General features: G+C 36.7%; 2 protein-coding genes across 20 annotated transcripts in view; both read left to right on the forward strand.

The window, feature by feature from the left end:
* Window positions 1-15,105, forward strand: STX2 (syntaxin 2). Of its 3 annotated transcripts, none has more exons than NM_001389361.2 (11): window positions 1-170; window positions 4,258-4,329; window positions 4,709-4,808; window positions 5,404-5,478; window positions 6,853-6,926; window positions 7,123-7,231; window positions 9,135-9,208; window positions 9,318-9,455; window positions 10,807-10,917; window positions 11,529-11,656; window positions 13,063-15,105. In NM_001389361.2, the coding sequence occupies exons 1-10, from the start codon at window positions 141-143 to the stop codon at window positions 11,610-11,612; spliced, it is 867 nt and encodes a 288-aa protein (NP_001376290.1). In that variant the 5' UTR covers window positions 1-140; the 3' UTR covers window positions 11,613-11,656; window positions 13,063-15,105. The 3 variants fall into 3 exon arrangements, with proteins under 3 accessions (NP_001376290.1, XP_015130641.1, XP_015130643.1); XM_015275155.4 differs by having other exon boundaries at window positions 14-170; window positions 11,529-11,577; XM_015275157.4 differs by lacking the exon at window positions 11,529-11,656 and having other exon boundaries at window positions 14-170.
* Window positions 15,106-15,624: 519 nt separating this feature from the next.
* Window positions 15,625-17,925, forward strand: part of RIMBP2 (RIMS binding protein 2) — a 122,620-nt gene continuing 120,319 nt past the window's right edge. For all 17 annotated transcript variants that reach the window (XR_005839999.1, XR_005840004.1, XR_005840002.1 and 14 more), the window contains exon 1: window positions 15,625-15,801. Coding sequence is in view for 9 of the 17 variants with exons in the window: in XM_040647944.1 (XP_040503878.1) it covers window positions 15,679-15,801 (123 nt within the window). In the remaining 8 variants the exon portion in view is untranslated. The remainder of the gene's footprint in view (window positions 15,802-17,925) is intronic.

A 17,925-nucleotide genomic window follows, 5' to 3' on the forward strand; every position in this document is an offset into this window, starting at 1 on the left:
GCGGAAGGAGGGCGGGGCCCGAGCGCTTGGGCCCGGCCTGAGCGGGGCGGTGGCGGCTACGGAGGCTGCTGCGGGCGGGCTACGAAGGGAGAGCGGACCCGCGGGAGCGGCACTCGGCGAGGAGCTGAGGCGCTGTGGGGATGAAGGACCGGCTGGCTGACCTGGCAGAGGTGAGGGCAGCGGGGGCCGCTATGGCCGCAGGGTGTAACGGTCGGGGAGGGGCGCGCGGCCCGGGCCGCCGAGGCAGCGCCACAGGCGCGTCCCCGGGGCGGGAACTCGGGCTGCGGGGCTCCGGCCGTGCCAGGCGCCTTTTGCCTGCCCTGCGGTGCGGGTGGGACTGCTGTGCGGGACGGAGCTGCGGGTGCCCGCGGTGCGCTTTGGAGGCGTGTAGCGAGCAGTGCGTCAGTTCAGCTCTCCGCCGGTTTTATTTTGCCCGTGTTTACAAAATGGAAGCTTGGCGTGTTTATCTGTTCCCTTCCTTCCCCTTATTTGTGTCCTGGAAACGGTGTTCTGAGAAAGAAAATGGGGTAGTTGGAGGGAGGTGCAGTGATGCCTCTCATCGACAAGATGTGGCCTGCTTTAAATGAAAGTTTTCCTGCATGGTTTTTCACTTTTTTTTTTTTTCCCTAATCTGAGAATAAATAGAAATGGTGAACACCAGTGTATATTGCATATACTCTCCCTTTTTGGTTAAGTGTGGTATTTCTTTTAGAAGAAATAGAAACCAGAGCTTGCATGTTACTGGAAGTAGTAATGTCTTCCTTGAGCCCTCTTTATGAAGAGTGAAGAATGCTACTTGTCTGTGCTTGTGGGTTATTAAGATATAACATTGTAGCTTTTTGATATTCTTTTTAATACACTGTATTTGGTACTTAAACAGTGTTAAAATTCTTGCTGGAGAAAGAAACTGTTACAGGCATGCGGTTACATAGCCTTCAGGTCATACTGCATCCTCTTCCCAACTGGAGAAAATCTTGCCTTCTTTAGAAGATGGGAACCTTAGTGTGGTGCTGGACCTGCCAGCTGCCTGGTACATCTCCTGGGCTGTCAGAAAAGGAGCAATCTTAATGCACGGAAAGAATCTCTTGAAACACTTGTGTGGTTTGAGTAAACCGTTGCAGGTGAGGGGAAAGCCTGGTGCCTATAGATTCAATGACACCTGGAGCAATACCTCTGGTGTATGAAATTCTCTAATAAGTATTTAAGGAGACTCAGAGGACTTCAACTTTAAAGTGGGACCTACAGAGAACAAGTCCAACTTCCTGACCACTTCAGTTTTTACCAAAAGTTAAAGCATTAAGGGCATTATCCAAACATCACCTGAAAACTGACAGACATGGGGTGCCAACCACCATGCCAGGTTGTCTGTTCTAGTCTCTAACCACCATCACGGTGAATAACTTTTCCTAGTGTCTGACCAAACCTCCTGGGTGCAGCTCTGTGCTGTTCCTGTGTGTCCTGACATCGGCTCCATGAGAAAAGAGCCCAGCACCACCTCTGCTTCCCCTCCTCAGTAAGTTATAGGGAGCAAGGAGGTCAACTCGGAGTCTCCGTTTTCTCCAGACTGGATAAACCAAGTGATTCTAGAGTGCATAAAAATGCATTTAGTAGTATATTTTACGAGTTAAAGGTTACTTGTGTAACAAAGGTAATGAGTTACTTGGGACAGGCAACCATAAAGCTTTACAGTGTCCTGAACACTGCTTCCTTATACGCCATTTAGTTCTTTGAATAATGTGGGACAGCTGTGAATATGGTATTTGCAGTCCTTCAAATGTGTTTTTTCTATCCCAAATAACTTTAAGTTCTCTGTGCAGTTTTTAAAGATGTTGTAAGTTGTGCATGGACAGCAGCTAGGCACCTGCTGCGTTCTCAGAGTGGGGGTAGGATGGGGTGTGGTGGTGCTGTGCTTCACGAGCTGCTCTCACTGCAGCATGCTGCTCCAGTCTGTCAGCAGGTTGGCTCTGACTCATTGGGGTGGTGATGGTCAGTTCTCTTTGTAGCCTGACACAGGAAGACAGCTCATGATCTGGACTGAGAATAACTTTGAATTGAATTCAGGGGCAAGTAAAAATCATTTTTAAACCAAAAATTATTCTATTTCAAAATTCAGTAATTAATTTGGTAAGGGTTCTCGTGCTAGCCTTATTTCTACCATTATGGAAGGCATGCAAAGTGTCAGAAGTTGAATAAAGCATCCCATCTCAGCTGGGAGCTGAGAGAAATGATATTGCCCAAGTGTCTGGATTCTGTCATTTAACCCCACCTTTGAAGATACTTGATAAGTCTGCAAGTTGTAAGTCTGAATGTTACAGGTGTATGGCCCAGATTCTCAGTGTCAAGGTCGGAGCTGCAAACAGACCATTAGCTTGCTGTTGGCATTAACATGAGGCTTTTTGTATCAGTTCTTTTTGTAAGTCATCAGGTGTCTTTCAAGTGCTGATGTTCAAAGTAGACAGTACATAAATCTTTCAACAAATTGTAGAAGCAATTTATCTGTCATTCATGTCACTGCAACCAAACGTGAAGGTGAAGTACATATGGGGCAGGCTGCAGGCTGCCTGATGGTACAGCTCGGCTTTGTTGCAGCTACACTTGTACAGATAGGACTTAGGAGAAAGATGATATATTTTGGCTAAGATTGGCTCAGGTGTTAGCTTTTTCTTTGGTTATTAAAACACTAAACATTTAATCTCTTAGCTGATACTATTTTCATTATTTTCATTTCATTATCTAAACAATGTCCTTACAAATATTAGGAAACATTTTTTACCCAGTAAATGTATACAGAAGGTGTTCTTTACATAGATGATGAAAGCAGACATCTTTTAAAATGTAGCTCGTTGCCTTATGCCTGGTGGCTTTTCAGCATTACAGTCTTTGATATGAGTAAAAGTTAAGTGACCTCTTTTGGGCATAGATTATCACATTTCATTAAGCAAGGCTGTTAATTTGTTACAGTCCCTAAGGATGGATTCTTTAACATTGCCATAAGGATCATCTCCACAGGAGTAACTACCAGAAATGGCTGTGGACGTGACATTGGGTGAACTGAGAGTGGTCCAGGAGGGCAGCAACGTCTCAAGTCTTTTATTTCAGTTGGGACACTGTGGCTCCTATGATCATGAAAAACAGATCATTTCTGACAAAAATATTATTATACAACTTAATGGACTCCTTGACAAAGTGTAAATGGAAAGGTTACTTGAAGATTTGGAGTATCCCTGGTAGATTTTATGCTTAGACCATCATTGAATGTAACTTAATTAGGTAATCATGTTTTGACATCAGTTGAATGTGAAAATCCTTTAATATTACCTATCTTGTAATTAGTTTTTGTAAGGTGATGATCCTTTGTTTGTGGTACAATATGGTAATCTTGTTCTAATTTGGACTCAGTGCAGCTCATGCAGTCTATGCTCTACAGAGGGAACTAGAGAACATGAAGCTGGAACTCCTTACTTCTGTCATGCATGGCTCTCTTCCCTTGACCAAATTTGAATCTATTTATATCAGGAACCACTTGTTGTGCTGAGCTGACTCATGGTTTAGGGAAGTGCCACTCAGGGAATGCACTGGGCTGAGTGCTCTGGAAATCTGTGAGAGCCTTTGCTGGGAGCTGCTGCTTGGCTGGCTCCTTTTATAAGGGTTTATCCATTATGTAATGCAGACGTGTTTAGTGTAACATAATTATCTCTAAATTGGTGTAGAATGGCAGCTTTGAAAGCACCCAAGGGTGAAACTAGTAAATAGTTGTTGATAGCTCTTTGTTATAGCTTTCAGTGTTTGGATCGTTACATCACATGTCAGAAGGTCATCAACACCCCTCTTAGCGGTTATGTGTGAGGATTTCATTTACTGTCTCCATACTGGTGAAACTGGATGTGATTTGTTGGTTCATGTAGGATTCGCTGTGGGAATATCTTTACCCACTGAGAGAATTTATATATTTATTTGCAAAATTGTATTTTAATACTACTTATGACAGGGAATGAAACCTGTAAGGGCTTGTAGACAGGTTCTGTCTTAGAGCTGTTTACGGAGGAGGACGTGCTTTAGCTTCCCAGTTTTATAGTAGTCAGGTGGCTTTCTTTGACCTCTGCTTATTTGTTTTTAGATTGCAGTCCTCAGAAGAGAAACAGCTCCTAACTTATCAGGCTGCTGACAAAAATGTATATGCAGAAGCAATAGGGAAGAAACCTTAGTGGTGTCCAAATAGTATCCTGAGTTTTCATAGGTTTTTGTTACCTTTTACAGTGTAAAGGAAATGAAGATGGAGAGACTGTTATTGTTGAAAAAGACCATTTTATGGATGACTTTTTCCAACAGGTAAAGTTTTACATACTTTTTGCTACACAACTTAAAATTTTCTTTGTTTCTTAATTTCTGTTATTTCTATAAGGTTCTGTGTTAATGAATTGTGCAAGCTCTAGACCGTGATTTCCTGTGTGCCACGCAGCCCCTCCTCAGTGTTTTCCTGGATTCTTTTCTATGGCACATAAAAGTATGAATGTGGATTTTATTGGTTTGAATGCAAAGCTGTTTAAATGTCCACAGGGAATGATTGCAGTCTGAAATTTGTCAGATATTTACTACTGTTGCGATTGAATACTTCGAGATTTTTAGTACCGAAGATGTATTACAAAGACCCAACAACTTGATGTGTGATTATTTTAAGGCTTTCATTGACATATTTCTCTTCTTCTAGGTTGAGGAAATTAGAAATAACATAACAAAAATAGCACAAAATGTGGAAGAAGTGAAAAAACAGCACAGCATTATCTTGTCAGCCCCAAATCCTGAAGGGAGTGAGTATCACTTGTTTTAGATTTCAAGGATGTGTGACTAGATAGCTGAAATAAACAAATTTGATTTCAAACTATCTGTCGGAGTAGAACTCAGTGGTTGTTCTCAAGACGTCCTAGTCCAAGGTAGGCCTATGCTTTAGGCAGGTTTTAGTGAACTGGGAAGAAAAGATGCAGAGGTATTTTTGTGGAGTAGTTTTTTGTGGACCTGATTCTTATGTTGTTCTTGGAAACTGAACTTCCGTTTTTAATTCCTTTTCCCCACATCTTTCTTATTTGTGGATGGACATGTGCGTATTCTTCCGAGTGATTTTTGCTGATGGCTTTTTTTGCTTTAAGTCATAGAATCAATGATCCTCTGGTTAACAAAGTGTTCATCTGAATGCTTAAAATCCATGGTCTTTGCTAACTCATCTGATATAGCACAATTTTAAGCACAAATGCAATAATGCATCTGTGCTTTGTAGGAACATGACATTGCTTATAATGACACTGCTAGTCATAGGCAGTGCCTAAAGATTACTTGAATGTCTTTTGAGAAGGAAACTTTCTGATATGTTATCAATCGTCAATAGTTCTGGACTTTTTTTTTTTTAAGGAACGAAAGAGGAACTTGAAGAATTAAATGAGGAAATAAAGAAGACTGCTAATAAAATCCGAGCTAGGTTAAAAGGTAAGTTGTGGGGAGAAGTAAAATTATCATCACTTGTAACATATTCAGGATGCTAGCAGTAGCAGTGTTACAGACTTAATGCCTTGCAGCTGAATTTATAACCTTTAATTCTGTTATGTATGTGTACAATATATTGTCCAACTCTTGCCAGCCAGTCCCCAAATTTTAAGAAAAAGTTCAGAGAATAATTAACTGTTTTAGTCATTGAGCCCTGAATATAACATTTCAACTTTTCGCATGAGTGTTGATACAGATTTGGGTCTTACATGGTTTTGAGTTCCATAACTCAACATAATTACTGTTGGTATTGGAGGAGAGAATTGCAATGAACAGTGATAAGGGCTTCTGTCTCCATACATTTCATGTGCTTTTTTTTTTTAAATACATACCATCACGACCTTACTCTGTGTCTCCCATTCTTGTCATGCTTCCTCCTCATTGCTTAAGGTCTTGCTCCATGATGTCAGTATTATACTGGAATGCTGATAGTGTGTTTTTGCAATACCTGTCTTCTCCTATTATTTAATTTAATCTTCTGAAAATATATAAAAAAAAAAAAACTTCCCCATTCTTGCCAACTGATGTGCAGCTTATGTCACTTACATTACTCTCTACTTCATCCTTCCTTAACACACTTCATAGCTGATAAATAGTTGATAAATACTAGGTCTCAGCACAGCCTGCCTGCTCAGGGCAAAGAGCATGTTTGCAGAAATAACCTTGAAAGTGCAAAGAAATTTCTACACAGAGAAATTAATTTTGTGACTGAAATGTTGTTTTGGAAGAAGATCAGCCACAAAAAGGCAGTCTGTGTGACAAATGTCCACATAAGGAACTGTTCTATAGCAGCTGTTGTATTTTAAATTTCTTTAGGCAAAGTAATTTTACTGTGATTTTCCCCATAGGTGTTCCTTTACTGCTTCAACATAAGTTTTAAAGTATATTGATTCTTTGAATATTACTAGATTGCAATTACTGTATACTTTTGTTCTCTGAACTGTTGGATATGCTGTTTATCACTTAAATTGTAAAAGCAACCTATTCTGTTAGATTTTTTTGAGCTGTCCCCAGAGTAAGTAGATATTAGTGTGACTCTACAAAAGGTATTGAAGTAGTTACTGTTCAAAAAAAAACGTTATTTAAAATAGATATGAATTTCACTCCTCTTCCCCCTCCTCACCACACACGCCACCACGCACGTACAGACAGTGTACGTGCAAGAAAGGTTAAGCATGTTCATGGGTGCCTATATATGTGAAAAGTAAAAATGTGTAGTGTTTTCGGAAACAACTTTGAGCTGCACTATTGAATTTACACTATCTAATATCCTGTAGTTACTCCGTTGATTCACAGTATTCTTGTATTTGCTCTTAGCTATTGAACAAAGCGTTGATCAGAGTGAAAATGCAAATCGAACATCAGTGAATGTCAGAATAAGGAAAACTCAGGTATGCTAACCTAACAAATTTAAAGAAAATGAAAGGATGTTACTTAATCAGAGAATGAGTTTCACTTTCCTGTTTTAGAAGTTTTACTTCTGTTTTACTGAAATTTCAATACCACTTTTGATTGTTGTACAGTCATATTTGCTCTATTAAGAAAAAAATAAACCTTTTTGCACATTTTTAAATCCTAAAAAAACAGCACTCTGTATTAGCTCACAAGTTTGTGGAGGTCATGACGGAATACAACGAGACCCAAACTCTTTTTCGAGAACGCAGCAAAGGTCGGATACAGAGGCAATTAGAGATAAGTAAGTGACCTCAATATGCTTTTTGTAACATAAAATAAAAAATAAATACTGTATTGTTATACCTCCCTTTTTTCTTACTACTTAAAGGTGGTACTAAACACCATGCACCTTGGCTTCTTGAAGCATGTGAAAGGGAGAGGAAAAGAAACATTTCTATTACAGAATATTAAATAAAAATCCTTTATTTCTTAAATTTTCAGTCTTGTGAAGGAAACATTTAGATTGCATGCAAAAGCTGTGTTTTGAAGATAATGAATGTATTCTATAGTGACTGTTATGGAAAGCCATTTAAAAACATGATAATCAGGAGGTCATCCGTTTTCATGTTGTGCTCTTTGTGCCCAGAGGAATCTGTTTTGGGTTTTTTTTGACAATTCAGACACAGTAGAATCAGTACTATGAGACATACTGTAATCATTTGTTGAATGATTCACCATGTTATTTCATTACTGATAATTGTTGATTCCTAAAGGCGCCTAACTTTGACCTTCAGCATCTATTTCAGAATATATCCAAAACACCCATAACACCTTGTAGACAAAGTTAGACTTGTGAATATTTCCTGTAAAGGCAAATATATTTTAATGAAAAATGCAAACAGAAAAGTTAGCAAATTGTAAGACTTTAATTATCATATGCTTCTCCTTTCTTTTTCATTAGACTTGCATACTGAGTATGATTTAATTCAGTATTTCAGTGTAATTTATTTGGCAAGTTAAATTCTTTGCTCATGCTTCTGAGGGAAGGGACCCTAATATCTCAGTATGTGGTTCTTTTACATTAATGTCATTATGAACTAATCTGTTCCTTTAGCTTTTCCTCAGCCCTAAAAATTTTAAGGGAGGATTTGCAGCATTCTTGGGTATTAATGTAATTAACATTAAAACTGTAATTTTCATCTGGTAAGACAGAGTTATAAGAACTAATACAAATCCTTAGCTGTTAGAGTCTACTATATGTAAAGACTCTATCCCTTGCCACAGTGGCTGGTGGGAGAGAGGGAGCGAATCAGGTGTCAGTGCAACTTGATTGCTTAGGTAAATACTGAATGTTATGTAAATACTCTTTGAGTTCTTCCTCCTGCAGAACACCCAGCTGGATTCAAATGTGTGTTGTAAATGTTTCCAATCAAATTCTTCAATTTGACCAAAAAAATCATCAGGAATTCTTCACCCTAGTTTTGAATCTAGCATATTTATCTGGGTACTTCTTGATATTTTCTGTTTTTTAAATGCAAGGTAGTGGGTAGGTCACTACATAAAGTAATGCCTCTCATTTATTTTCATGGAAACTACAACAGATACCATGAGTGCAACAGTGCTATTTGATAGAGCAAATTCTCAGCTACAAAGCACTATTTTTCAGCAGTTACCACTATTACCTGTGCTTTTTTTGCCAGCACCGTACAGGAGCCTGAATGTAGCTCTTGTAAATATCTGCTCTAGTGGAGGTAACCCACTGTTGCCACTGCTGAAACTCACCATCCACTGCCTTTCTGTTCAGTAAGCATCCATGAATGTCAGTGTGTGCAGTTCTTTCTGCACCTTTCTGCATGGATGAATTCAGTGACACACCTTTGCTTCATATGCACTTCCCTGTCAGATGCCTTTTTGTCAGGCTGTCCCTCTGCCATTTGCCACATGGCAGCAAGGCATAAAGGAATACTGGCAGAAAGGTTCAGCCTCTCCTGCCATCCCACCAACATCTGCCTCTGACATCATGGGCCAGTATAATAAACAGGAAGCATTACTATTGCATCAGCCCTCGTACCCAGTAATGGCTAAGTATTGCTTTTTTTATCTTGAAAAATTGCAATGCAAGAATTCTCTTAATTGTTATCCTTCTGCAAAGTTTTATTCATAAATATGCGATGTTATATGAAGTACTGTTATGTTTATTCTAGCTGGAAAGACCACTACTGATGAGGAACTGGAAGAAATGTTAGAGAGTGGTAATCCTTCAATTTTCACTTCTGACGTATGTATTTCTGGTCCAGTCACGTCTGTTATCTGTCTGTTTGTTCTACCATCTAGAAGTGTGTGTCAATGCTTAAGTACTTATGTCTGCATCTTTTGTTCTACCAAAGATTATATCAGACTCCCAAATAACTAGGCAAGCTCTGAATGAAATTGAGTCACGGCACAAGGATATTATGAAACTGGAGTCCAGTATACGGGAACTACATGAAATGTTTATGGACATGGCTATGTTTGTTGAGACTCAGGTAAATGAACCAACTAAAATACATTTACTGAAGTGAGTTGGATTTTTTTGTCTTTGTCTTTAGAAATATGTGGAAGTAATACAGATCTGTTTCCTAGTGTTTTTGAACCTCAGTTAGAATATATAAAAGTTAATCGCTAAAATTTATGTTTTGTTTTAAACAAATGTACAGTTGAGATGTACTGATAGTATGTGCTTTGGATAACTAAGCATAGACTTTCTTTGCAGTTAGTCTTTTAAGTATACTTTCTTCTTCTACATACTTGTATTTCAACATATGCTGGAACCTTTAATGTGCGTTTGAGAACAACTCTGTCCTGAAATACTGCCTATTGTCATGGAAGTGTTAGAATTAACTGTAGCAAGGATTTTTGCAACTTGTGTATAATACAGAGGCACACAAGCACAAATGTCAGCTGATCCCTTTACAAGTCATTCAGTTTGTCTCTCATTCATGATCTTTAACTTGAGGTGTGTGTGAACTTGTTATATTTGCAGTCTTTGTATACATATTAGCTAACTAAAATATTTTGAACTTCCATTCTTAGAGGTTTTTTTATTTCTGCTGCAAAGTGAGAGGAATAATGTTCAGGAGAGAAACTTTACTGAAAAGGATCTTTTTCTAAATTGAGTTTTGTTTTAAAGTCCTATGTTGCTTTAATATTAAATATATAGGCAGGGAAAACTGGTAGTAGTTCCCTAATGAACTAGAACTAAACAAAAAAAAATTACTTGTGCATCATTCTTTAATGCTTTGCTGTTTACTGCTGCTGATTTTTTCTTCTGATGGACAGAAATGCAGGTAATAGATTTACTGTTACTTTTCACCAATCCTCCATTTCATTTCGAAATTTCATTCATCATAATTAATTTGAATTTATGTATTGACATTATAAACACTCAACTTTGTATTTTACTTCCTGAAGTTACTACTGTATGTGTGGAGTTGCTTTTTTTTTAATAACCATTAGACTTTGTATCGAAATAGTCAATATCGCTCTCCGCTTCAAAGTTCATCAGGGATGTGTGACCTTTCAGTATGTCAGTTTTAGACTGAACATCTGAAAACATACCTTTGAATGTGAGGTATGTTTTACCAGTCAATGGTCTGTTCCGTCAAAACAGAAATACGCCTCCCTTGCCCATGAATGTCACTTCTTTGGTTAGGTCTTTGAGCCCTTGCTTCTCACTCCCTTTTTGTCATTGCATATCAAAGCACAAAAAATGTCTGCCACTAATGTATAATATTTTGATTAAAATAATGTTATCCTATAGCCTTTTTTCTCAAATTCGTGGGACAGAGATCCCTGGATTCCAATAATAAACTTTTTTGCTCAACGTTTAATTTTAAGGGTGAAATGATCAACAACATAGAAAAGAACGTGATGAATGCAACAGATTATGTGGAACATGCTAAAGAAGAGACAAAGAAGGCGGTTAAATATCAAAGTAAAGCACGAAGGGTATGTGGTCATCTTGTAATTGCCCTAGTCAGCAAGTTAACTGTGCGCACTGTTAAGCAGACTTCAATTTTAGTTGAACTTTTTTGTCTTATTCAGGTAGAATTAATAGATGTACTTTACATCTTTTTGAAGATTTGGTATTTAAAATTAGGTAGAAAACATCAGGTTATAGGGGTTTTGTTATAAATCTGTATATGGTAGAGAAGATTTACCAAAGGATTTCACGAACCAAAACAAAAACAGTGTGTTGAATTTGTATGATATCTTTAATACTAAAACTTGGTATAACTAGCAGAGAAAGGAACTTTCTTTTATTCTTATGCCTGTTATATTAAATATAGTTAAATGCCAGGAGAACCCGCTTACATACTTGTGAGCTGTTTTTTTTTCCTTTTTGATCACTACATCAGTATTAATCACAGTAACTTACCTGTAAACACTGTTTAAAAATGTTTGTTCTTATAGACAGAAGTTTAGAGAAAAACTTATCCAATTCGAGAATGTTGCAGGCTTTAAAAACGAATGGGGATCTGAGAACAGACTTTTAAAAATTGAAAATAAATACAAGTTTTAATGTGCTTGATATTAAAATAATACCTTGTTTTTGACAGAAAATGTGGATTATTATCATTGTGTCACTGGTGTTGATTGCCGTAATTGGTATAATTATTGGTTTGTCTGTTGGTATTCGGTGATCCTTGGATAAATTCAGCATGCATGACTTCCTGCCAGTCTGGCAGTAAGTAACTAATCAACTAATTTTGCTCTTGTTTTTCTCTGGTAACTTCTTTGGTGTACTAACTCTTAATATGTTTTCAGTTTCTGCTGGTGAGGGGGGCAAACTTGAGATTAATTGGTGTCTCCTTCTCACTCTGCATGCTATAAAAGTTCCATGCATGTAGATGTTGAAAACTGACATCTAGTGGTGAATTGCTGAATTTACAGATCACAGTCATACTCCTGGAGATCTGTAAACACAAAATGAAATGTGGAGGGGAAAAAAAACCCATAACTTATTGTGTCAGTCCTTTGAATTTCTAATATATTTCAAGTTCACATCAACAAACAGCCTATGTTAAGATACAGATTACTAGTTACACTTGGAACTTTGTCAGATGCAATTTTCTCTGGTTTTAAACAGAGCTTGCATTGAAGTAGGTGTCTGCAGCCATAAAGCTGGCTATTTTATGTTGCAGGACATCCTAAAATGAAGCTCTTGTATTAATAGTAGACCAAATGAAACTGGATGACAGTGCATTTGTAAGAGAAAGTCTGCAAAGATTCAAACCAAATTTGAGGATGTAAATAAGAGAATTCTTTCAATCTTCATACTTTTGCTATACTAATCTACTTCTTGGCATAATAACATCTAGCCAGGCTAAGGAGATAATAGTAATTAACTCAGAGGAGTCCAGTAGGAACTCAACTTTATATTTCTGGGGTCTTCAAAATATTTATGAAGTACCATGAGGGAGTGTGCCATTTCAGACAGCTAATCAGGAATTCCACTGTCTGTACTAACACTATTTTGGTATTCAAGTTTTTTTTTAGTTTTGACACTAGATTTGGAGTTTCTTCTCACCTTTTGATTTATGTGCAGATAACAGGCTTTACTGTATTGTTCCTGATAGAACTATGTGACCTAACGTCACACCTCTGTGCATATTCATAGAACCTCTTAATTTTTGTGCAGCTCTTCTGAGCTGTGAACTATACACTATTCTTAGTGATGTTTTGTTCAATTCCCCCGAGTGCAATTGCAACGGTTTGAGCAGGCTATCAATATTTATCCCAGGAGGGCAGCTCTAGGCAGTGTTAGTGTATTTGACTTCGATAAGTAGATGTTTGTTGTTGTGGATGTTTTTATGTGTAACGGTATTTACAGAAGTTGCATATGGGTAATAATTCTCAAAAAAAAAAAAAAAAAACCAGAATTGTTACACACCTTAGCTACTAATTGTGATTATTGTGTTAGAAAAGAATGACTAACTACAGGAAATCATGGCAATAAGTTTTATTCAAAAAGAAAATCCAAGCACTTAAAATAGATACCAGCGTTATTAATTTGCTGTGGGTATGCAGGTATTTAAGTAGTTCTGTATCTGACTGGATACTTCAATCTAAACTTTTCTTTTCTTTTTCCAGAAATTGATATTCATAATTATATGTGTAACTGTACTACTTCTGATACTTGGAATTATCCTAGCAACAACACTATCATAGCAAGCGTATTCTAAAAGCTACAAACTTTCAGAAGATCCAAAAGATATCTTCAGTAAAACCAAACCTTTTTCTGATAGAAGATGCCTTACACAGATGCGTGATGATGACCTATCATTAACGGCTAAAATGAAAACAAAGTCACTCTTAATGTTTACTTACAAATGAAGATTGGAATGTACCAGGTTATGTATATTTTTTCATCATAAACTACATTTACAGTAAGACTGAAACTTGCTTTTAATTGTTTTGAACTAATGCAACTTGGATGCTTTCATTTTTCAGTGTTAAAAACATTTAAATAGGGAGTTAAGATACTTGAGTTTTGACTGTTTGGATTTTTTTATTCCTATTGCTACTATAATTCTAATCACAATTTTATAACCTTGCCAGTGCTGCTTCTAAGTTAGTACTCCTGTGAACATTTTTTTAAATGTAGCTATGCCTTTAAATATATTTATTCACCTTAACCTGCCTAAGCTTGATACTTAAAAGTTATTTCCAGCAAGTGAGAAAATACTTTATCCTGGAAAGACCACTTAGATATTTACTGGTCTGCCTACTACATTACACTTTGAAAAGCAAAGATTTTTTTTAAAAACCTAGCATTTTTTTTTATATGACTATAGCTAAATGCTTTAAATATTTCCTTTATATTAGAAAATGATTTCTGGTAGAAGTGATACAGAAATAAAGCACACAATTTGAACTTCAGCAGGTAATTTTACAAATATCTTTGTACAAAATAACCCATGGGTCAGTTTAGCCTTATTGCTCGCAGGAATGATAGAAATCATACTTGCTTCAATAAAGCCAAGTCAAGGTTTGATTTTCAGAAGCTTGCTGATGTTGTGTGAATAGAGCACACGGGAAGAATAAACACTCAGAAAACTTAAAAATGTAATATAAACTAAGACACTGATTTGTTACAAAATGTACTATATAACACATATGAAGTGTTTTAGTATATATGCATCTGCGTTGTAATACTAGCTTGCAAGACCTGAAAGCTTGAAAGACTTCAACTGTAACCAAATAACTGCATTTAATGTTAAAGGTTATTTTTGTATTTTGTGTGTAAAATATTTGTAACTTGAATTTTTGATTTCTCATTGTTTAGGATATCCATGTAGATATGTAGATATATTTACACTGTAAGAGAAATAGAGGAAATCATAATGTGTGACTTTTTAAACACGATCTAAAACAGTGCTTGTCAATGTTTCCAAATATTAAACTGTAACATTATTTGCAATAACTCAGATTAGAATCCTTAAACTTATGTTTTATGGGAAGTGTCTGAGATCAGTTATTCACTAAAATTGTAATTCAGTCTTTTTTTACTTCGTAAAATTCAACCAAGTTTACAATATATAATGTATGTATGAATATTCCTGCTTTGTCCAGTTATACTGTGAATATGCTGGAACTATTCAGATGTCAAAACATTAAAAATTCTTAAAATTCTCTTTTGCAAGCCAGCCATGAAGAAGTTGCTTGAAGAAATTGACTTCATTAATGAGCAATTTTTTTTTTTACTTTGACATCCAGAACACTCACCAATGGTTGTGGGGAAGTTTACATGCAAAGTAAGATTGGTTGTATGTGTAATCATTCTAGGTAATATATTTTCTATTCTTTGGTTTTCTAGATTTTTTTTAAAAAATATTAATTATTTATACAGAGTACATTGGGGAGGGGGATCAGTTCCGTTCAACAACTGATTATCTAAAATAGTGCCCCAAATGCAGTCATATTGATTCTTTTTTTTTTTTAATTGATAATGCAGTACTTTGCCCACTAAGAACAGAAATTAGAATGTGCCACTCCATGCCGTTTTATTTTCTTTTGTTATATAGCTGCCTTTGTTTTAAAACAAAAGTTGTTTTTCACATAAACCTCTTCATTCTGTTAATATTGTGGAGAACATCTCTAACCTATGCACGAATAAATTTATCTAAGCAAGTATCTTGTGGCTATTTTTGTATTCATGATGTTATTGTGACCTTTGTGAATATTTCTAGTAAGTGTTTGAATAAGGCTGGTGTGTTTTTGCACACCAACACACATGTCAAACAACTGCTGAGTCTTATTCATTTACAGTATTCCCATGTAGCTTGATTAAATATTAAACCTGGAAAATAGAGTAATCGTATCTGGATAAAGGTACTCGTATTTTCAAAAAGATCCTTATAAAAGTGCATCTTCACTATACTGAATTGAAATGATGACCTTGCTTGCCTGCCCTAGGTTCTCAGTAAATAATTGGAAACATTGGAATAGATTCAGAGTTTTGGTGTACAAGTGTACTGGTTATTCATCAGTGTCTTTTCAGTCACAGTCTGAAACTTATGCTTGTCAGTGTTTCCAAATATTTAAAATTTAGATTGCAGATTACCACTTTAATAGCTTTTTGTTGACAAGGCATTGAATGGTGTTATCTGAGAGGTGATGGTATAACCTATTCTTTCTCCTCCAGCTGTGTGCAGCACTACTATCTCTCACTTGCCTGCTTGTCTCCAGCAGCAGTGGTGAGCAGGAATGAGCAGTCTGCCTGGAGCTGACAGCTGCAGCCCCATGGGTTGGGAGGAACAGCTGCCACCCGCACTGGGGCTCATCTTCTGGTGCATTTTCTCCTCCTACTTGCATGTGTCACGTACCGAGGTGGGAACCTTTCCATGGTCAGTGCCATAGCAAAAGCAATACAATCCTCAGTGTAATGTTCTTTGAGAATATTGGGAGGAAAGATTGGTTGTGCTCTTTTTGTGGCTTGGGAGCTTTTTCAGAGACTTTTTAAGATAGCATGCCTATGGCTTCATTAATTTAATTTGATTCAATGCAATCTTCACATAGAAGTAAATTTTCTTAGCTTCTTTAACAATCTAACACCAGTGGAGATATGCGTGGGGAGTAAATACCAAAGCACTTAGACATTGGGAGTTGATGAATTTGTCTGACTGTAAGATAATTGAGCAGTTTTATTTGACTTAGGAAAAAAAAAAGCCACAAATAGAGAAAGAAACAGCCAGCTGAGCTTAGCATAGGTTGTAAGAGAAAGCCTTCAGTGTTTCTTCTTGTTTTTCTTTTTTTTTCCTGTTTTAAAGACTTATGTTACCTCATGTTAAACTTGATTTGATACATTCATGTGGCCTGTTAAGTGACTACAAATAACTGGGCATGCTTCTGACTGCAGTCAGTGGGTCAGCCTTTGCACCTGTGAATCAGCTCAGTCTTTTCTGTCACATACAGTAGCTGTCTCAGTTGCATAGTGTCACTATTTTAGTTACCTCTGTCAAACATGCAAAGTCCTTCCGCACGCACAGTGGTTGTGCAGCATTTACAAATCAGCTTTTTGGAATAAAAAGACCATTTAATAAGCACTTATAACTAGGTTTTGAAGAACAAAAGTACTTCTCAAAGTTTTGGTTTTTTTTTTTACAAAGGGAAACATAGAAATGGTAAGTACTTACAACATAATTGTTTGCGTAGTCTAAAGAATATTTTGATTGCATTTCTTGGCTGCTTTTGAATCCAGTTTTTTTTCTTTCATTTCTGTAAGTAGGGGAGGAAAGGAGGATTTTGATGTTCATTATTAAATAGTTCTTAGAAGTTGCTAAGTTATGATATGAGTAACTAACAATATGTAGCAGACTGTGGACTGGGAAGAAAGCAAGAGTTATGCATAAGAAAACAAACTATATTTACTATAAACAACCTTCGGAGAGAACATGAGAGTATATTGGCTCAGCCCATGCTAGCTCCAGTCAACTCCAGTAAGCTGAGCTGGACTGCTTTAAACTAATAGAGGGCAGCTCAATTTAGAGAATATATTAGAATGAAGATGGATCAGTAGAGGTGCCATTTATATCACAGCTCATTTTACAATCCTAATATGTAATTTCACAGGCAACTTCAATGCATATTTGGTAAGGTAACTTAGTCTTACTGCACAGAGCTGTTGACTTTTTGTAGTTAAAAGGCTTTTAGTATTTTGGTTCTGCTGTTGTGTAATCTGCATAGATGTTTTTAACATTGAGTATGTTGGTTATGGAAATGTTATCTAAAATTCCTGAAATCATCTGTGGAGGCTGGTAAATGACAAAATATACACACAGTAGTGTATATAGTAATATTGGTGGCTTGTTCTTGTTCAGATGTTTCACATTTCTTGTTGAAATGTGAGATGAACCTCTGATGAATATCCATATATCACTGAACTGGAGAATTAAGTTAGAAATCTCTGGAGTTTCTCTGGCAGCCATCTGGCACCACCTCTTGCTGAAAGCAGTACTGTCTGTGAGGTCAGAATAGATTCTCTTGTTCTTCTCTATCACTGGAATGTGATATGTGTGCTTAATATGATTGTGTGCTTAACTTCAAACTACAATCATCAGAATATACTTTAACAAAGACTATTAAGTTCACAACACTGATGTGTTAGCATTTGCTACAGAAGTGTAGTAGTATCTTATTAAGTGGTGATAGTTTAATAAAGGAAAGCAAGTCAACATTTACCAGCCTTCTGCTGTAATGGACTCTTAGAGGCTTACTGTTGATCCCTAGATACTCCATCATGTGGAAAATGCCTGTAAATGCTGACCTTGCAGTAACACAGTAGGTAGTACAATGAAGAAGAATGCTTCCTTGGATTTAAGTATTTTGAGTATGCATATTTGAATGTATATTGAGTGTATTGAATGTATATATTGAGTGTATATTGAATGTATAATGATATGCCTTTCGTCTATACTGTTCACTTTTTTTTTAATGAGCACTGATTAGGGTTTG

The sequence above is a fragment of the Gallus gallus genome, chromosome 15, assembly GCF_016699485.2.
Source record: "Gallus gallus isolate bGalGal1 chromosome 15, bGalGal1.mat.broiler.GRCg7b, whole genome shotgun sequence".
NCBI lineage: Eukaryota > Metazoa > Chordata > Aves > Galliformes > Phasianidae > Gallus > Gallus gallus.